This window comes from Emydura macquarii, unplaced genomic scaffold (assembly GCF_026122565.2).
Source record: "Emydura macquarii macquarii isolate MOO-44397 ecotype Brisbane River unplaced genomic scaffold, CSIRO-AGI_Emac_v2 contig_2473, whole genome shotgun sequence".
Lineage (NCBI taxonomy): Eukaryota > Metazoa > Chordata > Testudines > Chelidae > Emydura > Emydura macquarii.
In genome coordinates this window covers 17,418,800-17,437,620 of record NW_027132610.1, presented here as the reverse complement: position 1 = coordinate 17,437,620, position 18,821 = coordinate 17,418,800, and the positions used below count along the sequence as shown (strand labels likewise).

The window sequence follows — 18,821 nt, the reverse complement described above, 5'->3', positions numbered from 1 at the left end:
AATATTATTTTAAAATTAATGCTTTTCCTCCAGCTTTGGATATAGCCCTGTTTTCATAGCCAGTTTTTAAAGCTATGAAATTAAATGACCAAAACCTTTCCTACTCCCTTTTCTCTTTCTAGCTTCTACCTTGCAGAGTGCTACACCTCCTCCCCCAGCCCACACTGACTTCAGAGGGAGTTTGTGGGTGCTCAGCACTTTGCAGGATCCAGTCCTTTTTGTCCTCTCTCTCTCTCTCATTTAGTGTTAGCGGCCCAGAGTACATGGATTTCAATGTCCGAGCCCAGCTCCTCAAAGGTATTTAGAATCCTAACTTCCATTGAAATCAGTGGGAGTTAAGTGCCTATATACCTTTGTGAAACTGGGCCAAAGAGGCTAAGCTAATGGTCCCCAGATGTTGAATGTTTAGCACTCCTGACTTTTCGTCAGTAATAATCTCTTTTTAGTTAGAGCTAGTCAGCTAATACTTACAATTGTTCTCATCTATCGCCTGTGGATGTCAATGGGGCTGCATGGGTGTAACTGAGCACAAACTTAGAGTTACACATGACGCAACTCCTTTTAAAAACATGCACACCAATAAAAGCCACCATCTTGCAGGTACTTAAGCATGTGCATAACTCTACATATGTGAGTAGGCCCTTTGGAGCCAATGAAAGTATTCCTGCGTATAAAGTTTAGTATGTGCAATGGTGCTTGCAGGATCAGGGTCTAATATCCCACCCCTTCCTGAGGAACTCTTCAAACCCTTCGCAGAACCCAAAAATCTCTGATCTTTGTACTTTGCATCTATCTCCCATTGAAATCAGTGGGAGTTAAGCACCTAAATAACTTGGAGGATCTGGGCCCGTCATGTTTATAAGCATGTTAGTTAAAGCGTATTTGGTTATACATTTTCACACGACTTATTTTCCCAGCTTAGATCAATCCTTAGGGATATCAGAGAGGTGGAAGCCAGGAACTAGTGTGGTGTGGAGATCATGTGATGCAGATGTAGCAGAAGGGTGTGTCTGTGTAAAGCTCCATTTGGCTTCTAGTTAAAAATAATCGAGTTGTCCTGAGCAAATATGAACATTGTGTGTTCTCTAATGATACCTCCTCACAGATGTTGAAATCCCTTGACAGCATATTTGCAAAACATTTCTTCCCCCAGGAATATGCATGGCTGACACATAAGCTGCAATATTCATTCCTATTCAGCTTTGTAGAACTAGGTCAGATTCACTCTTTGTAAAACGTTCAGCACTACAATCATATTGTCTGCAAATATGAACTGTTTTACACATGGCCCCCATTTTTACACCACTTCAAGTGGGACTAAGAAGAATCGAGTGTTCTTAGCTCTGCCACTGGCCTCCTGGGTGACCATGGATAAGTCACTTCATCTCTCTATGCCTCAGTTTCCCCATTTGTAAAATGGGGATAATGATACTGACCTCTATAGTAAAGTCCTTTGCGATCTACAGATGAAAAGTGCTATATAAAGCACTGCATACTTTTTTTTGAGATATGTATTATTACTGGTAAATATATGCACAGTATCCTGTACACTTGATTTGCTGCTAGTAAACTGATTTTCATGAACTGCAATTAGGGTTGATCTCCGAACGTGAAGGTTTTGCAGAGGAGCATGTAGTCCAGGCTTCACAAAGCACTTTGAGGCGTATGTTTGACAGCTCCATTTGAGGCTTCAAAGAAATTAGCTCCACGAGTAAGGCCTGTTGAGCCCATTTTTAATTCTGTCCTTAATTCCAACAATAAAATATTTATAAAAAAAGATAAAATCAAAATCAGGTAAAATTGGAATCTGATTTTAAGCTATTAAAAACCAATAACTAAAACCAAAATGTATGCATTAGAGATGCACTAAGAAGGAATAGCCATAATAATTTATGCACAAAGAAAAGGTAACAGTGGGAGAAAGGTATAAAACATGGTACGTTACAATATTTCAATAATGTTCAAAAGAGTGAACAAGATCAGTCTAACAGTTTAACTATTGTGTATGCAGCATATGTGAATCTAATGGGTTGTTGTCACAAATTTATTTAGAGTGGAAGTATCTGAGGGCAAGCATCATGGACCTGATTCTGATCTCATTTACATCAGGGTAAATCAGGAGCAGTTGCATTGAAATAATAGATTCATAGATTATAAGGCCCAAATGGACCATTGTGATGTTATAGTCTAACCTCCAGGCCATAGGACTTGGAACTAGAGCATATTTTAGAAAAACATCCAATCTTGATTTAAAAATTTCCAGTTACGTAGAATACACCACAATCCTTGGTAAGTTGTTCCAATAGTTAACTACTCTGTTAAAAATTTAAACCTTATTTTGAGTCTGAATTTGTCTACTTTCAACTTCCAGAAACTGGATCATGTTATACCTTTGTCTGCTACATTGAAGAGCTCTTTGTTATCTAATTTCTGTTCCCCACATAGGTATTTACAGACTGCTATAAAGTCACCCCTTAACCTTCTCTTTGATAAGCTAACTAGACTGAACTCCTTGAATCTATCACTATAAGGCATGTTTTCTAATCCTTTAATCAATCTCTTGGCTATTCTCTGAACCCTCTCTAATTTATCATCATCCTTCTTGATTATGGACACCAGAACTAGACACAGTATTTCAGCAGCAGTCTCACCCGTGTCAAATACAGAGGTAAAATAACTATTAGAGATTCCTGTTTATGCATCAAAGGATCACATTAGCCCTTATGGCCACTGCATCTCACTGGGAGCTCATGTTCAGCTGATTAGTTGAACACTCTTTTTCAATCGTCAGTGTTCCTGGGTACATTCTCTCATCCTATAAATGTGGCCTACATTCTTTGTTCCCAGGTGTATACATTTACATTTAGCCATATTAAAAAACACATTGTTTGCTTGTGTCCAGCTTAACAAATGATCCAGATCGCTCTGTAACAATGACCCGTCCTCTTCATTATTTACCACTCCCCACAATCTTCATTTTGAGTCCTATCCAGTGACGTAACAAGGTCCCAGAGGCTCTGGTGCAAGAACAGGTTAAGGGCTCCCTTCCTAAAATTTTCTAAAATTTCTAAAACTTTCTAAAATTTTGCTTATGTCCAACATCCCGGCCCCCAATCTACTCCTCCAATATTCCCCATTCCCTCACAGCCCCCACCACTCTCCCCACCAGCCTCAACATCCCCCCTCACCTCAACCCCTCACCCCATAGTCCCCCAATACTCCCTACTTACCCACAGCCCACCACCAATTGCTCCCAGTCCCTCACCCTCTGACCTCTGGACCTTCTTGGCCACTCACTGGCACCCTCCTGCTAAGCTCCACTCCCATCCCTGGCTAGGACAGCACTGCCTGATCCTGACTGTCCAGAGGCTGTGCTCACTCCCATCGCCCATCCTGTGTGCACAAGGAATGGGTAAAATGTAAGTGATGAGTGACATTGTAACCTGGCACGTGGGGTCGCAGCACTGCACAGGTTTGGCCTGGCCCCCATCAGTCCGACAGATGAGTGGCAGGGCCAAATGTGAATGTGTGGCGTTGAATGAGAGGCATCACACAAGGTAAAGTGTCCCCCCATAAGGCCATGGCACAACAGCACCAGTTGCACCCTTGTAGCTATGCACTGTACTTATCAGTTAGCCAGTTTTTAATCCATTTAATGCATGCCATGTTGATTTTGTATGTTGTTAGTTTCTTAATCAAAATGTTGTGTGGTACCAAGTCAAATACCTTATAGATGTCTAAATATATTACATCAACGCTACTGCCTTTATCAACCAAACTTGTAATCTCATAAAAAATAAAGTCATCAAGTGAATTTGACAAGATCTATGTTCCATAAACCCATGTTGATTGGCATTAATCATGTTATTTTAATTATTTAATAATTCAGTCCTGTATCAGCTATTTCATCATTTTGCCTGAGGTTACCATCAGGCTGACATGCCTATAATTACCCGGGTCATCCTATTTATCCTTTTTAAATATTGGCACAACTTTAGCCTTCTTCCAGTCCTATGGAACTTCCTCACTATTTCAAGACATTGAAAATTAACAATAACAGTCCAATGAAGTTCTCAGCCAGCTCTTTTAAAGCTCTCAGATACAAATTATCCTGACCTGCTGATTTTAAAATGTATAACTTTAGTAGCTGTTTTTTAACATCCTTCTGAGTTACTGTTGGAATCCTGGGCGTAGTTTGGGGTGACAATGGACGAATACCATTGTCAATTCACACTACTGAAAACTGCTGTGAGATCAGAACAATTCCAAAAATATTTGTAAAGACCCCCAAAATAAAAATAATTAGATCAACATAAAAATCTCATTTAGAACCCTCAAAACTAAACATCTGTGGTTCTTTTTATTTGCCTTCAACTTTCTGTCCCTTTAGGGTACACTCAAGTCATGGTTTCAAGCTTTCCTCCAGAAACATGAAGGTTAGATACGTACTTTTATTAAAAAATGAAAGCCGAAATTCTAATGTAATCACTTGCTTCCAAGAGCTGGGGCTTTAAGAAAATACACTGAGTCTCATGATGAACCACAAGAGCTGGCAACACTGTTAAAATGTAGACAGTGCTGTACAATTAGTAATAATAAAAGTACTAATGATTACAATTGGGCCCAAGCCATAGTCAGGCCTGAATACATATTTTGAACAATAAAAATCAGAGATATTCTGATCTCAGATTTTCGTTCAAATCTGCCCTTATTATGTAGGAAGCATATCTGGCTAATTTATGCCTCCTTTATCCATGCAGAATTGGTGTAAAGGGCAATTGTGAATCAGGCCCAGAGGCCTTTTCAGATTGTCCCCTAATCCTTGATATTTGTCTACTCTGAGAGTCTTGTGACAAGTCAGCATGTAAATTAAGCCATGCATCGCACAACATTACATTTCTATCTTGTTACACAAGGAATACAGAACAAGGGAAATCAAGCTACTGTATTTATATACTCTCCTCTAAATAGCTTCCTCCCGATCCTGAATATATTGTGCACACACAATCCCCTGCTGAAATGAATGGATACTGTGTGTCCACAAAGACTGCAGGATGATGTCCTTTGGAAAAAACAAAACAAACTAGCCCATGTAAAAACTTTCATCACCAAAAGGGTAAATGGAAATGCTCTTCTTCATTCTCTCATCATCTTGTTAATTTTCAGAAATGTCTGTTTCTTAAACACGTTTATTTAATTTATTTGTTTTATTGACCTTACTGAGGTTACAATTTACTACTTATTGATCGTAATAGTGACTTATTCCATACATTAATTACACTTAGCCTGGACTTGGTCGATTTCCCTCCCCTCTTCAGTCTCATATATATCTCTGTGCTTTAACTCATGGCTGCAACAATCCTACTCCACTGTATCAAGCCAAATGAAACAAAACAATCAAGGTTTTGTTAGTACTGGAATTTGTGAAAAAGTTTAAGGAATTTATACTATCAAGTATAAATATAGTATCTATAATACAGAGACCCTATTTTCATATGAAGATCATTTACAGAGACTAAGCAAAAGGAAAACTGACTGAGAAAAGGGGAAAAACACATTTTAAAAGATACCATTAAGGGTTTTAGGTGTAAAATATACCTTACCTTCCATTTGTTTCAGTTTCATGCATAAAAATGCTCCAAATTTTGAGTATGCATCAAACAGGTTTTGTTTCGTTTTTAGAAAAAAATGCTTCCTGCCATTTCATCACTGAGAAATTAACAACTAAACAAACAAACCCAAACAATGTAACTTCTTCTTGGACAACACCTACAAAAGCACACTGTCAGCTCCCTCTGCTGGGCCCTGCAGCAGTAGTGAACCCTGCTTTGGGAGCTGTGTTGAAATCATGAGTAAGGGTGGCTAGGATTTTGTCATGGTTATTTTTATTGAAAGTCACAGACAGGACATGGGCCATAGACAATAAATCATGGAAGCCCCGAGTCCCGCTGTGCGGGGCTGACAGCCCAGAGCCCCGCTGCACAGGGCGGAAGTCACAGAGGTCACGTAAAATCATGGAATCTGTGACCTCCATAACAGACTTGTAACCTTAATCATAAGTGATGCTGAGACACAAAAGGAAGGTTATTTTTTAATGACAAATCACTGCTAAAGTTACAGTTGTTGAAAAAAAACACACACACACTGTTGCTAATTTCAGCTCTCTTTGTAATAAAGGGCAATTGGATGCCAAACTCCCATTTCTACCTTTGAAAATCTCCCTTTAAAAACAACACATTGGTTGCCCGGTGGAAAAAGGCAGAATCAGTAAAGAAAACATTCCAAATATCAGAGGCCCAGAACCCTAAATACCTTTGGGGATATGAGCCAGACACCCTTACAGTCTGTGGAAAATAAGAAAAATAAAATCTGCAGAAATATAATCAAGGGTGTTCTTTTAGTGAAGGGTATCAACTAAAGTAATCAGTGACAAATTAACAAAGAGAAACACCTAATCACCCAGGCCCATCTGATTAAAAATGCTACGGCTGTCTTCACAGGTACATTTTCCTATATAATTTAGGATGCGAATTTAAACCAATATAGTTATACCTCTCTAAGACCTATTGGGACACTCTTATTCTGGTATAAGACTGCATTTTTTGGTTTATCTTATGTCACTTGAGAAAGGATTTAAGATAAACTGAAAAATACAGGAGGCAGTGTCCACATGGGAGTTTATATCAGTATAACCGGTAAAGCTTTCCCATGTAGATAAGGCCTTAAAATAATCAAAAAAGGAGTTGTTTTTCTTGACTAAAAGGTAAATATTGAGCTACTCAAATTAAATATTCATTAATCTTATTTGTTAAGTGGTAGCTTGGTGCTATTGAAGACACAAAATAACCCCAAACACCTTGTCCCTCAGAGTTTACAATCAAAGGCCCAGAGCCTGCAAAGATTTATGTGTGTGCTCAACTTTACACACTATCAGTTGTCCTGTTTACACAGTGTAACAGTCAGTCCCACATCCACCCTGCAAGACTCGCACTCACAGTACAGAAAGTTAAGGGAATAGCCACACTTAAAATGTTATAGCACAACAACTGCAGTGAAGACACTCACTATAGGAACAGGTGGAGTTCTTTTATCACTGTAATTAATAGCCCTCACCCAGAGGTGGTAGTTAAGTCAATGGAAGAATTCTTCCACTGACCTAGTGCTGTCTACACCAGGGGTTAGGTTGGAATAGCTAAATCTCTCAGGGATGTGACTTTTTCACATCCCTGAGAGATATAACTATGATAATAACAAGAGTCCTGTAGCACCTTAAAGACTAACAAATTTCTGCAGGCATAAGCTTTCATGGGCAGCCCATGAAAGCTTATGCCTGCAGAAATTTGTTAGTCTTTAAGGTGCTACAGAACTCTCATTGTTTTTGCTGTATACAGACTAACACGGCTACCCCTCTGGAGCTATGATAATGTAAGTTTTCAGTGTAGACCAGCCCTAAGTATCTACATAAGGCTTTGCAGGATTGAGGCCTAAACAGACAAACACCACAAATTGGGCAGAAAGTGCTCTAGGAAGGCCAAAGAGCAGATTTATACAGTGTATAGATGTATAGAAACAATTTAGAGAGAGGGTGACACTATTTTTACAGAAAGGTTTTAGCAGCAAAGAGTTTCATAATAACTTGTAATAATACATCCAAAGCGATCCAGAATCAACTTAGATGGCAAGGTGACAGGAACCATAAAAGATAGCTAGATAGACAGGCACTTAGCACGCAGACCCTCATTTTGCAATGTTATGCATGTGGATGGACCCCTGTATGCCCATAAACCCCATCCACTTCAATAGGTCTCCATGGAGATGGAGGAGTCTGCCTGCATGTATTAAGTTACAAAATTGGGGCCTGGTAGAGCACTTCACATTTTCCAAGTGCTGTACCATATTAATTAACTAATCCCATAATAAGCCAACATTTTAGAAGAAAGGCCTCAGCCTGTAGCTGATAGGTTTACATTTACTGATTTAGGACAAGAGCCTGCAAACACTCAGGTGCTTAATTTTCCTGACGTGCACTCTATTGAAGTCAGTGGAGCTAGATCATGTCCTTGAGCAACAGTGATCTCCAGGCTGGATATTGTCTAGCCATTACTGTCCACCCGGAGTAGCTGAAGGGGGTCAAAGCAAAACTGCAGGCCCTTAACATAGGTCCTCATCTGACAAACGTTTATGCATGTGCACAATTGTATTCAGGTGATTATAATCCTTCAAAAGGCGCCTTTACATCGAAAAGACTTGAAAGGGCTGGTTGTGTAAATAAAGTTACATGAGCCTTTGCAGGAGCAGGCCCCTACCAGAGCCTGGAATAAACTAGTGTTGCTTTAGGCTGTGAAAACATAAAGCTGGGAAGGGAAACTCAGCATGCACTGACAGGGCAATAAGTAAATCACAATGAAGCACTCTGAGATCTATGCATGACTAAAGTAAGGCAAGTGCGGTGCACCACTCCTTGTTCTGACATTACTGGCGATGGTCGCATCTGAGCTGCCTGTTGCCCTGGCTCTAGTGTTCAAGTGACAGGACACTTCTCTGATGGCCCAGCGGCCCCTCAGCGACAAGCTGCTGCTCAGCTCCTACCAAGCCTTGCAACCAGCCAGCAGTTAGATGCCGTGACGTCCCCGCCCCCCCGGCCTGAGCCGCGGGCAGGGCGCGTGGGCAGCAATGATCAGAATCAGCTGTGTGGCGCTGGAGCCGGGGGTGGGCCACAAAGCTCAGCTCAGCGGCGCGTGCTCCCTGGGAAATGCAATAAAGCTGGGAGCAGCTGCAGCCCCTCACCAAAGGGAGGAGCGGGCCTGGCGCTCGCACGTGTGGAACGGGATTGGGGTTTGTTTTCCAGCATAGGAATTTTAAAAAAAAAAAAAAAAAAAAAAAAGCAACAAACCGTCCCTGCTGAGTCTGCAAAGCGCGGAGCGACCGAGGGAAGGGAGCGCGCGTAGCTGCGCTAAACTTTGAGCCGGTCACGAGACTTTTTCCCTCCCAGCCCTCTGCGAGGCGCCGCCCGTGGGGAAGGGGCGGCTGGCTCCTCGCCTGAGTCGTTCCGGGAGCCAGCAGCACAGAGCCCCGCCTGCAAAGCCTCTGCCTGGCCAGGTAAGGGGAGAGCTGCGGGAGAGGGGGTGACTCAGCCAGCAGGGCGCAAGGGGCTTTGAGCCCCCTCTCAGGGGGGCTACACCTGGCACCCAGCGGCTTTGCGGGGAGACAGGCGCTTCCTCTTAGCTGCTGCCTGCACGAGCCTGATGCGAGAGTTTAACGATCTGCAGCTGTTGCAGATGTGTCTGCTGCGGCATCCGTGTGTGTGGCTAAACATGCATTCCTCCTTCTCCTCCTCCTTGCATCACTTCCTCCGTTCTCGGCTCTCTTGGAAGTTCTTGGCTTGTCGAGTTTACTGTGACCCAAGCAAACAGATGTGGTGCTAAAACAAAAACTACTACGTGCCGCCGGTGAGATGTCCATGAGCTGTGTAGGCAAGTTCAGAAGCACTTTAATTCAGCCTCGGGCTGAAGCAGACCCTTGGTATAGTGAGAATCTGGGGAATATGCTGATTTTCTATCTCCTTTGACCTCTCCCCTCTTCTTCCGAAGTGAAGAACGGAGAACTAACCCTTCAATCTCTTCCAGAGTGCTTGTCTTCCTTGCACTTCTGACGGCCGGTCACCCCAAGCATTGCGCTATGGTTATGCTAGCATCTGTGAAGTAACACAAAGCTCACTTCAGTAAATCACTGATGATTACCTGGTTCACATCAGAATGTCATTTGTAAGTGAGGGAAGAAACAACTAAGATCTCTCATTAGCACTGTCCATATATGCCACCCACAAAGGATAGCATTGTTAGCCCACACAAATATCACTCTCTTTTCAGTACAGTCTAGGAAAGATACTGTTACATTGCTGTCAGTAGAAGGGACTGTTGAGAGAAGCTGAACAGGGCTGTAGTTCAAGCAGACTAAAACCATCATAGCAACTTTGCCTGATGCTGCTTAAACTTCCCAAGAGGGACTCTCCTTTCTATACAGAGATCTTACAAACCTTCATTTGCTCTGCATCTCTTTTGCATCGGGCTTCTCTGATTGCCCAATGAAGGTGAGGAAGTGCCTCAGTTGTGTTGAAATAGCTGGTCATCTCCCCACACCCTCATTAGTTCCTGGATCTCTCCTTTTTCTTTCTTCCCAGGCTAGCTTTCCTGTTCCCATCCAGTCTCATTTGCCAAAATTGTGCTGTCTGGTCTGCCAGACTGGATTCAGTGACAATAGGATGTAATCCATGAAGGTGCTTAGGGACCTTTGTCCCTTTTTTTGGCCCCATGGTGATCCACAAAACTCCTGCTCGGCTGTTTGCATAGGTGTCTGTATTTTTGCCGCTGGTTAGGTGCCTTGAGCAAGGGTGCAGTGCATCTATCTCCTGCCTGAGCATGTGTGCTGCTGTCTAACAATAGGCATCTGGACATCTGAGTGATTCATAAACTGGGGAAGATAGCCGTTCAGCCGCCAAAGCCGCATGTGGGGCCTGATCCGGTAGATGTGCTCAGAGGCCACCTACCCAGTTCACACCCAACAGCTGGCAGTGGGAGGAAAGAAGGAGGAGGAGGACCTTCCTTTTTAACTTTTGGCCTAGTGCATAGGGTACTCATCCAGGATGTGGGAGAACCTGGTTCAATCCCACCCCTCCTGAGCAGAAGAAGGGATTTGAACAGGGATTGGCTAACTCTCAGATGAGTGCCTTAACTATTAGGCTGTGGCAGTTCCCCTAATTGGTGTGCTATGGATTTTTTTTGAACTACTTGAAGAGTTCTGGATTGGCTCATGAATATTGATGAGTTCATTTGCAGACTATATGGTGGTATACCTCAAAATAATTAAAGGTATCAAGGTGTGCCACGGCAGAGAAAAGGTTGGGAACCACTGGGTTATGGGATATTCTCATGTGGGGCTCTTGCTATCTCTCCTCCTGAAGCTATTCCACTGCAATTAAATAATTTAATGAAATAGTAATTGGGCCAGTGAATAGTGAGTGACACCCTAGCCCAGAGGTTAGGGCAGTCACGTGAGATGTGGCAGATCCCTGGTCCATACCCTTTTTCCCCCTCAGGAGGAGGGGGGATTTAACCAGGGGGTCTCCCACATCCTGGGTGAGTACACTAGGCTCAAGGTTATAAGGGAGGCTGCCTCCTGCTGTTGCTGTTTCAGGCTCCATATGTGTATCTTTCCCTGGCTTATGGATTGCAAATAGAGCCAGGCACCTCCCTGCAGCCTGGATTTAGGTGCTTATCTCTGAGAGAAGGGTGTGGCTTAACATTCCTCCCCCCATTGGTATCTCGCATTTGGCTAGCTTAGGTGACACTCCATCTACTGTGCTGGTTTTGTGGATCACAGTCTATCGCACCTATCTCTTTCCATTCATTTTGTAGGAAACAAAGTGTCTAACTCAGGCTTTGTGGAGCACAGTGTTGTTCCTGTGATTGGTTTTGTCTTACTTTTAGATGCCTGGGGGGTGGGGACACGATGCTCAGAACCCAGATCCCTTCATGGATCTGGGCCAAAGTCCTCACAGTGGTCCAGTTTGAGACTACACCTCCATTCCCTTGGAATACAAATGCTCAACTTAACATATCTTTAAACATGCTCGAGAGTTATGAATGTAGCTCCACACTTCATAGATACTAACATCATTAATGGAAAACATGGTCTCTAGTTTTCTAAGGTTGTACTTGTGCAGTCCATGATGGATTTAAGGAGTAAACGAGACATTCTAATGTAAATTGGGTGCTTTTGGGCTGTATGAGAACGTATTTTTAGGGATTCTGGGGTCACTTTTAGACGAGAACCACTTCAGTCTGTACAGGCTTTTTCCATACACCATATGGCTTAAAGGAGAGAACGGATAAAACATCTGCCATTTGGGATAGACACAAGCCCAATGGAATGATTGTAAAAATTACTTAATGTTGCTGAACTGGGGTCTAATATACCAAGGTGCTCGTGCATGGGGGTGACTCTAAGCACATAGGTAATCCCTCTAACATCAATGGGGCTACTCAGACTTAAAGTTAGATATGTGCTTAGTATTTTTTGAATTAGGGCTGTAAGCCTATATAACAAATTCAGGAATGAAGTAAAAGCTTTGTTTCTGAACAATATTTAGATTGATTAAGCTTTATGTGAAACTCCTATAATGAATGGTAGTGTGTACCTACTGTTACTTCAAATGTCTTTCTCTAAAATGTTGTGAAGAAATAACTTGTTTCCTTTTACTAGATGCATTCTCTTTAAGATCGGCAGAACTAGAAAGAGCAAAATGACGACGACTGTGAGATATGAACAAGGGGCAGAGTTGCCGGAATCTGATGAGTGAGTAGTCCACCAGAAACATAACCAGTAGTAATTACAGAACTTAAGTATGATGTATAATCCTAAAATGGACAATCAAGAGGTTTTCTTAATGTTCATCAATATAGTATGTAAGCCCTTCCAGGTGGAAATGAGTTGTATTTTAAGTCACTGAATTTAAAGGGAGGCTGCTGCAGTTTATATAATTTCACGGTACAAAGTGTGTGTCATGAGAAGTGAAGTGGAAGGGAAAATATAGTTAAAATTGCCAATTTACATAATGTATAAAGAAATTTAAGAATCAGGACAGAAGGGTATTGGTTATCCAAATGAGTATGCATTTGTCAGACTGCTGACCTTAAACTAGTGGAGGAATTAACTAAATCTTCCTTCATGTACAATAGACATTAATTCCCCTTGAAGAGACTAAACTCTCTCCCAATAACATGCCACTGAAACCATTTACTAGAGCAGTTGATGTGGAATATCTAATTTACTGCATAGTAAATTCAGATGGGCTGCAAGCTTAACTCTGAATTTCCATGCTTTAGTACATTGGAGGTGGTCTTGCTCCTTACTCTTCCATTCCCAAAAATGTTCCTATCCCTGATGGAGTTTAAACAAAACTGTAAAGGCTGCTTTTCAGAAGCAGTCAGTTCTTGCACTTCTAAAAGAGTTGCTATGTATGCTAGAACAAGCCCCAGTGTGGGCCCAATGAGTAGGTTGCTTCTGCTGTGCTTATAAGGAAGTGGCAAGATTATATGCTCTTATGCGTACCTGTGGCACTACGGCTCTGATTTTAGCAAAGCATTAAACATTGGAAGGGATCCACAGAGAGACTTGGGCATTGCAATACTGAGTGTCATAGCACCTAACTTTTAGGTGCCTAGAAAATTACAACAGCACTGTGATCCAGAAAGCAGAGTTAGGCACCTACGCTCCCCATACAATGTGTGGTGGGGGGAGAGGCATCTTGGAACAGGATCTACAAAAGCCAGCATGCTAGGCAGGGAGCCACCTAAGCTAACCAGTGGGAAATGAGGGTGAAAGGGGTGTGTGCTAAGCCTTGCCTCTCTTCTGGAAATGAGTTAGGTGCTTGCCTGGCTTCACACAAAATGGGATTTGGGGTGTGGAGGAGGTGGTGGTGCAGCTGCCAATGTCCACATTATAACTTTTAGGTTGGGGGCACTCACCTGGGATGTGGAAGACCCAGGTTCAGTCCCAGTCACCCCCAATTTCTGCCAAAGAAGGGGAGAGGATTTGAACAGGACTCTCAGGACTGTGCTCTAATCATTCATCTGTGGGATAGTCTGCTGTGGGGCTCCTTCAGTCTCTCCTGTTGAAGGTGTTTCAGCTGGTTTGGGAATGATGCTGCAGTCCAGAGGTTGAGGCATTCACCTGGGACGTGGAAGACCCTGGATCAGGTCCCCCTACTCCAATCACTTTCATTATTTATCCACAATGGAAAAGCTTCAACAGGAGAGATGTAGGAGCCCCACAACAGAATATCCCATAGCTCAGTGGTTACAGCATTTTGACCCTTTTGGAGTTACCCAAGGGGTTCAGGATGAAATACTACTTCGGGCTTATGGCAGAGAAGCCTTGTCTGTGCCCTCAGGGGGGGGACTTGCTCAACTACCAGCTGCTGGCAATACCAGCACCTGGCTCTGGGCTCTGCAGGGCCAGCTCTTTCCCTCTGCAGGCTAGCAACTTGAACGCCCCAGGTCCTTGGGGCTGAGCAGAGAGAACCATTGCTAAATCTATGGAAATAGTTAGCTCCTGGTGTTCTGCTCTGGCTCCAGGCATAGGCACCAAGTTATATGGGCCTGTGGTGCCTGGACTCCACCAATATCTCTGCTGCTGGGAGACTGGCTGCGGAGCCTCCACTGGTGTTCAACTGTGCAGGGGCAGAGCGCAGCAGCCCTCAGGGTGGCCTGGCCATTCTGCACCCCTACTCTCTGGACATAGTCACAATGACTGGTCAGGAGCTGCTCCAGTGCTGGCCCTGCCTCCAAGCAGTGCAGTGCATGTTTCCCTTTCCTGGCCCTGCCCCTTTCCTATGTGGGCCCAGTGCTCTGGCCAGGAGGTGCTCCTGCCCCAAGCAGTGTGGTGGCCCCTCCCAGCCCCACCCCTCTCCCACATGGGCCTGGCTGGTGAGCCCCGCACAGGGGCTTACAGGGCAGGTGGAGAGGGCAGGATTTGGACCCATTCTGGGTACCCCCCAATAATTATACAAACTAGGCGCCCATGGCTCCGGGCACAGATACCTCTAACCTGTCTGTGCATCCCAGTTTGTTACACTTGAGCGACCAGTCCCTCAACTTCTGGACCCCTGCAATGCACACTGATTAGCTGCCCGTGTGGAAACAGTGCCTCCAGTTCACTAGCTTCGCTTCAGTTCAGCACTGTCCTTGGCACATGGCACCTAGTTGTGTAACTAAACAGAAGTTTATCTAGCAAAGCTTAAGTTAAAGATTCAAATAGAAGCAAGTGTAAGGATTGGAAACATGGTTACAGATAAGACAAACACAAAATGCAATCTAGAGCCTGTACTTATTAACAAGTCCCTTCCTTTCCTGTCTGATAAGGTATTTCTCATCCAGTGTCAATCTATACACAACTTCTCCAGTCGAGAGCTGGGATCCATCTTCCCTGAGACGCTCCTGCTGTCAGTCTCACCTCTGTAATGGCTACCATCTTGTGCCCTTTCTCCTATTACGCAGTTCCAGACTTTTTGTCTCACTTAATAACCAGGGTGTTTTGTTACCTTCAGTTCTCCTCTGTTGGTTCCCCCCCTTGGGCTCTTTTGGGATTCGTAAAGGCCGCGCCTGCACCTTGTCTGTACTATAAACCCTTGGCTGGGCTGGATGAAAGATGTCAAGTGTTCTCACTCTTGATTGAGTTAGCTCTGAGAACCAACCTGTCCCAGGTGACTAGTTTGCAGCTAGTTAGCAGCTCTGGAACACACTATTCTACATAACTCTTAACCATATTGTGTCTCTGTACATCCTGCAATAACCAGGACAACCAGTGTGTGAATAGCTTTCGGCAGAGACCACATATGGCCCTCCTTGGTGAAATAGTGTGAAGATGGTGATCCCAGGGGAAACATGCCAATCTAGACAAGTCTCTGAGCACACCTACTGGATCAGGCCCTGCACGTGAGTTAGACAGGTGAATGCCTATATTCCCCTGGTTTGTGAGCGGCCCTGCGGCTTAGGCAGGAGATAAGCACCTGGCACCTAGAGTGATGCAGCTGTGCACGTGCTCAGACTGAAACATAGGTGCCTGGGGAACTCTTACTGCAAAACTTGAGATGCTGAACAAGTTTGTCGTCAGGATTCAGCAGGAGTTCTGTGGATTGCAGTGGATCCAAACCTGGGATTTGGTGCCTAAGCCTCAGACATAGGCACCTAAGTGCCTTTGTGGATCTTGTGCTGTGTGCCTTGAAGTCAAAAGGACAACTCAGGTGCAAAAAAGCTATGCATATGCTTAAGTGACTTGATGTCTGTCTTGAGATCTACATAAACAGGGCATGTAGCAAGACTAATATTGTGAAAAGATACTTCACATAGGCCATTAGACTATATATTTTTAAAAAAAATTTTGTCCATCCTTTGCTGTGGTATTTAAGCATGTGGCGTACATGTAAATGTCTAGGCACAAGACCTGCATTGAATTTCCCACAACAGAATACAAATAGCCCGTATACCAACTTTAGATGAACAGCACAAACATCTTGCTCATAAATGGAAAACTCTAAAAACAAGTTAAAAAAACAAACAAAACCCAAACACCTCAATAAGACTAACGTACCTATTCCTGGCTGGATGCTAACTTATGATATCCAAAGACATTTTTTACTGTAGTTGAATGTGCCCTGAAAACTTGCAGGACAGATAGCTTTTTAATGTATATTACTGTCATTTTATTAATGGAAAATTGGGTAACTTAAACAGTATTGCTAACCCTAGGAGTCCAAAAATTATGACCTAAGAAAGAGCTCTATGTAAGCTCAAAAGCTTGTCTCTCCAACAGAAGTTGGTCCAATAAAAGATTTCACCTCACTCACCTTCTCTCTCAAAAATCATGACTCAGGCTTAAAAATCATAAAATTTGTAGATAAATTGACATCTCTTTATTTGATCCTTTTGATCCTGTAAGGTTCATGTCTTCAGTCTTCTCAGACATAAGGGCTCTAAACTTCTTAAAATGAATGCTGTGAGACTCATGCATAATGATATGACACAGGAGCTGGGCCTTTGAGAACAATACCAGACACTGCTAGATTTGTAATAAAATCATGGGTGTCGGAAAGACTACTTAAACAAAACAGATCTACTTGGATCTGGGTCTAGCCAGAAAGGGTTAAATCAGTTTAAAGTAGTGCACTAACTTCAATGAATTAACAACAAACACTTCAAAAATATGTTTGCCTCAACATAGTGGCTTTAAATAAAAAAAGTATGTATTTGTCGTGTATACACTCCTGCTTTCCAGGCAACACTGTGGTATGCCAGTTAACTTTTTTTTAAATAGTTAAGCAGAGATTGAAAATTGCATGACTGTACTATACAATGACAAATCTGGATTCTGCATAATGTTATGCATTCCGTAACCTTTGAATTTCCTGACTTAAGCATTAAATGTTAAGACTATTCTGTCTCTTTTGTCTGTTAATAAAGTTTCTGTTCCGAAAGAAGTAATAAAATAAAATTAACCATTCAGAAGAGATCTTTAGGGAGGTTAAAAAGTGCTAATGTAGCACTTAGTTTGATTGCTGCTGCTGCTTCTGTCTTTCCTTTTCCTGTTTTGGTATCCAGTTCTGCACAGAAACATCTCTGTGCTACAATTTTTCTGATGCAAGTGCTCATGCTGTCTCCACAGTTCCTTCCTGTAATAAGAACTTGGCATTTTAGCTTGCTGGAATATTTCTGCATCTGTGCAGTGCCAGTGTTTTGAGCTTGTACTCTATTCCAGAGTTGTTCTAAGCTGGTTCTTGGATTGCTTGCAAATATATATTCTTCAGTAGGCAAAATATATGTGATTGAATTCACGTTAAGTCTGTTTGGAATACTATTTCTGAAGATGGATGGTGGCTTCCCGTTTTTGTGAGGTGTTAATAATCAAGTGTTCGTAAGTAATAAGAGCTGCTGCAACTATGTATTGGTGAGTTATCACAATAACCCCATAACTGTAATTTCTCTGTAAAGAGTGTTAAAATGGAGATACATTAGAAAACATCTTGGATGTTGTAATGACTTTGCTGGAACTGGCTGAAAAATTAACAAAATTGTGTTGGTGAAACTTCGCAAACATTTATTTTCTTATCAGGTCTGGCTATCATGTTAATATTCTTAGTTCCCAAATTACTTGTAGAGGCTTAGTGTTGTCTAAACACTAACTATTATCTGACTGAAATGTTAGCAAATCGTGATCTGATCTTAGAATCAAGAGTTTAGAAGCAATAACTAAGCTCTTTCAAAGCAATCTGTTCCTTATGCATTGGGGCTACTATTAAATAAAATTGGTCCTCCAACAAACTAAACATGGTAAATATGTAGTCTTTGCAGAAAATTACTATATCAACTCTAGTCCTATAGCTGCCCCTCTTGTGGGGCCTGGGAGGGCACTCTGGTGTCAATCCCTTTTTTAAAAGAAATGAAATTGCAATTTTTTACCTGGGACACTGCTTGGCACAGAGTCCTAGTATAAATAAACACAAAACAGATCTATTCATGTAGTGATTTCCCCCCCTCCCCTCCACGCTTTGCTTTTGCAGGGCGCGGAGCGAGGGGGGGAGGAGACAGTTCAAGCTCCTTAGCAACTTGCCATGAGAATGAGCCATCTGCTTTCCACTCTGCCAAATCATGTTTTGGGCCCTATCATGCCCTTTTCTCAAAGGGCTGTGAAGGAATATTCTTGGGATAGCTTTTGTTAAATTCAAGTTATTCTAACACTCCAAATTCTTTTGTAGTCAATGGAGTTAATGTGATTTACAAGGCCGTTTGACACTGACCCATACTGAGATACAAAACTTATTTTGCTAACTTTGGGTAATTGATGACTGATGGACATTTGGTATCTTTACTACACATAATGCTGATGCAGTACTATGGTATTGAATACATTATAGTATCTTATGTGGGTGGTTCCTTCAGTATTGCAGATGCCTTTTTTCTTTGCCAATTGAAATATCTTTCTTCCCCCTTCTCCCCACAGCTGTTCTCTTGGGGTGGGGATCTACAAAGTGACTTAAGTGTTATGACACTCAGCATTGCAATGCTTAAGCTTTAGGCACCTCGAAAATCCCAGGAACAACATTGTGATCCCCAAAATTTAAATTAGCCACCTAAGCTCCTGTATGCTGTACTGGGGAGGGAGAGGCACCTGTGAATGTAATCCACAAAGCAAGCATGCTAGGTGGTGAGCCACCTAAGATGGCCAATGGGAGATGACAGACATGCCAACTCTTGTGAATTCAGTGC

General features: G+C 42.6%; 1 protein-coding gene across 1 annotated transcript in view; it reads left to right on the top strand.

The window, feature by feature from the left end:
• Positions 1-8,461: 8,461 nt before the first annotated feature.
• LOC137163030 (phosphatidylinositol 3,4,5-trisphosphate 3-phosphatase TPTE2-like) overlaps positions 8,462-18,821 on the top strand; it is a 38,413-nt gene continuing 28,053 nt past the window's right edge. The window contains exons 1-2 of the mRNA XM_067563056.1: positions 8,462-9,099; positions 12,262-12,354. Coding sequence (XP_067419157.1) covers positions 12,302-12,354 — 53 coding nt within the window. The 5' untranslated portion in view covers positions 8,462-9,099; positions 12,262-12,301. The remainder of the gene's footprint in view (positions 9,100-12,261; positions 12,355-18,821) is intronic.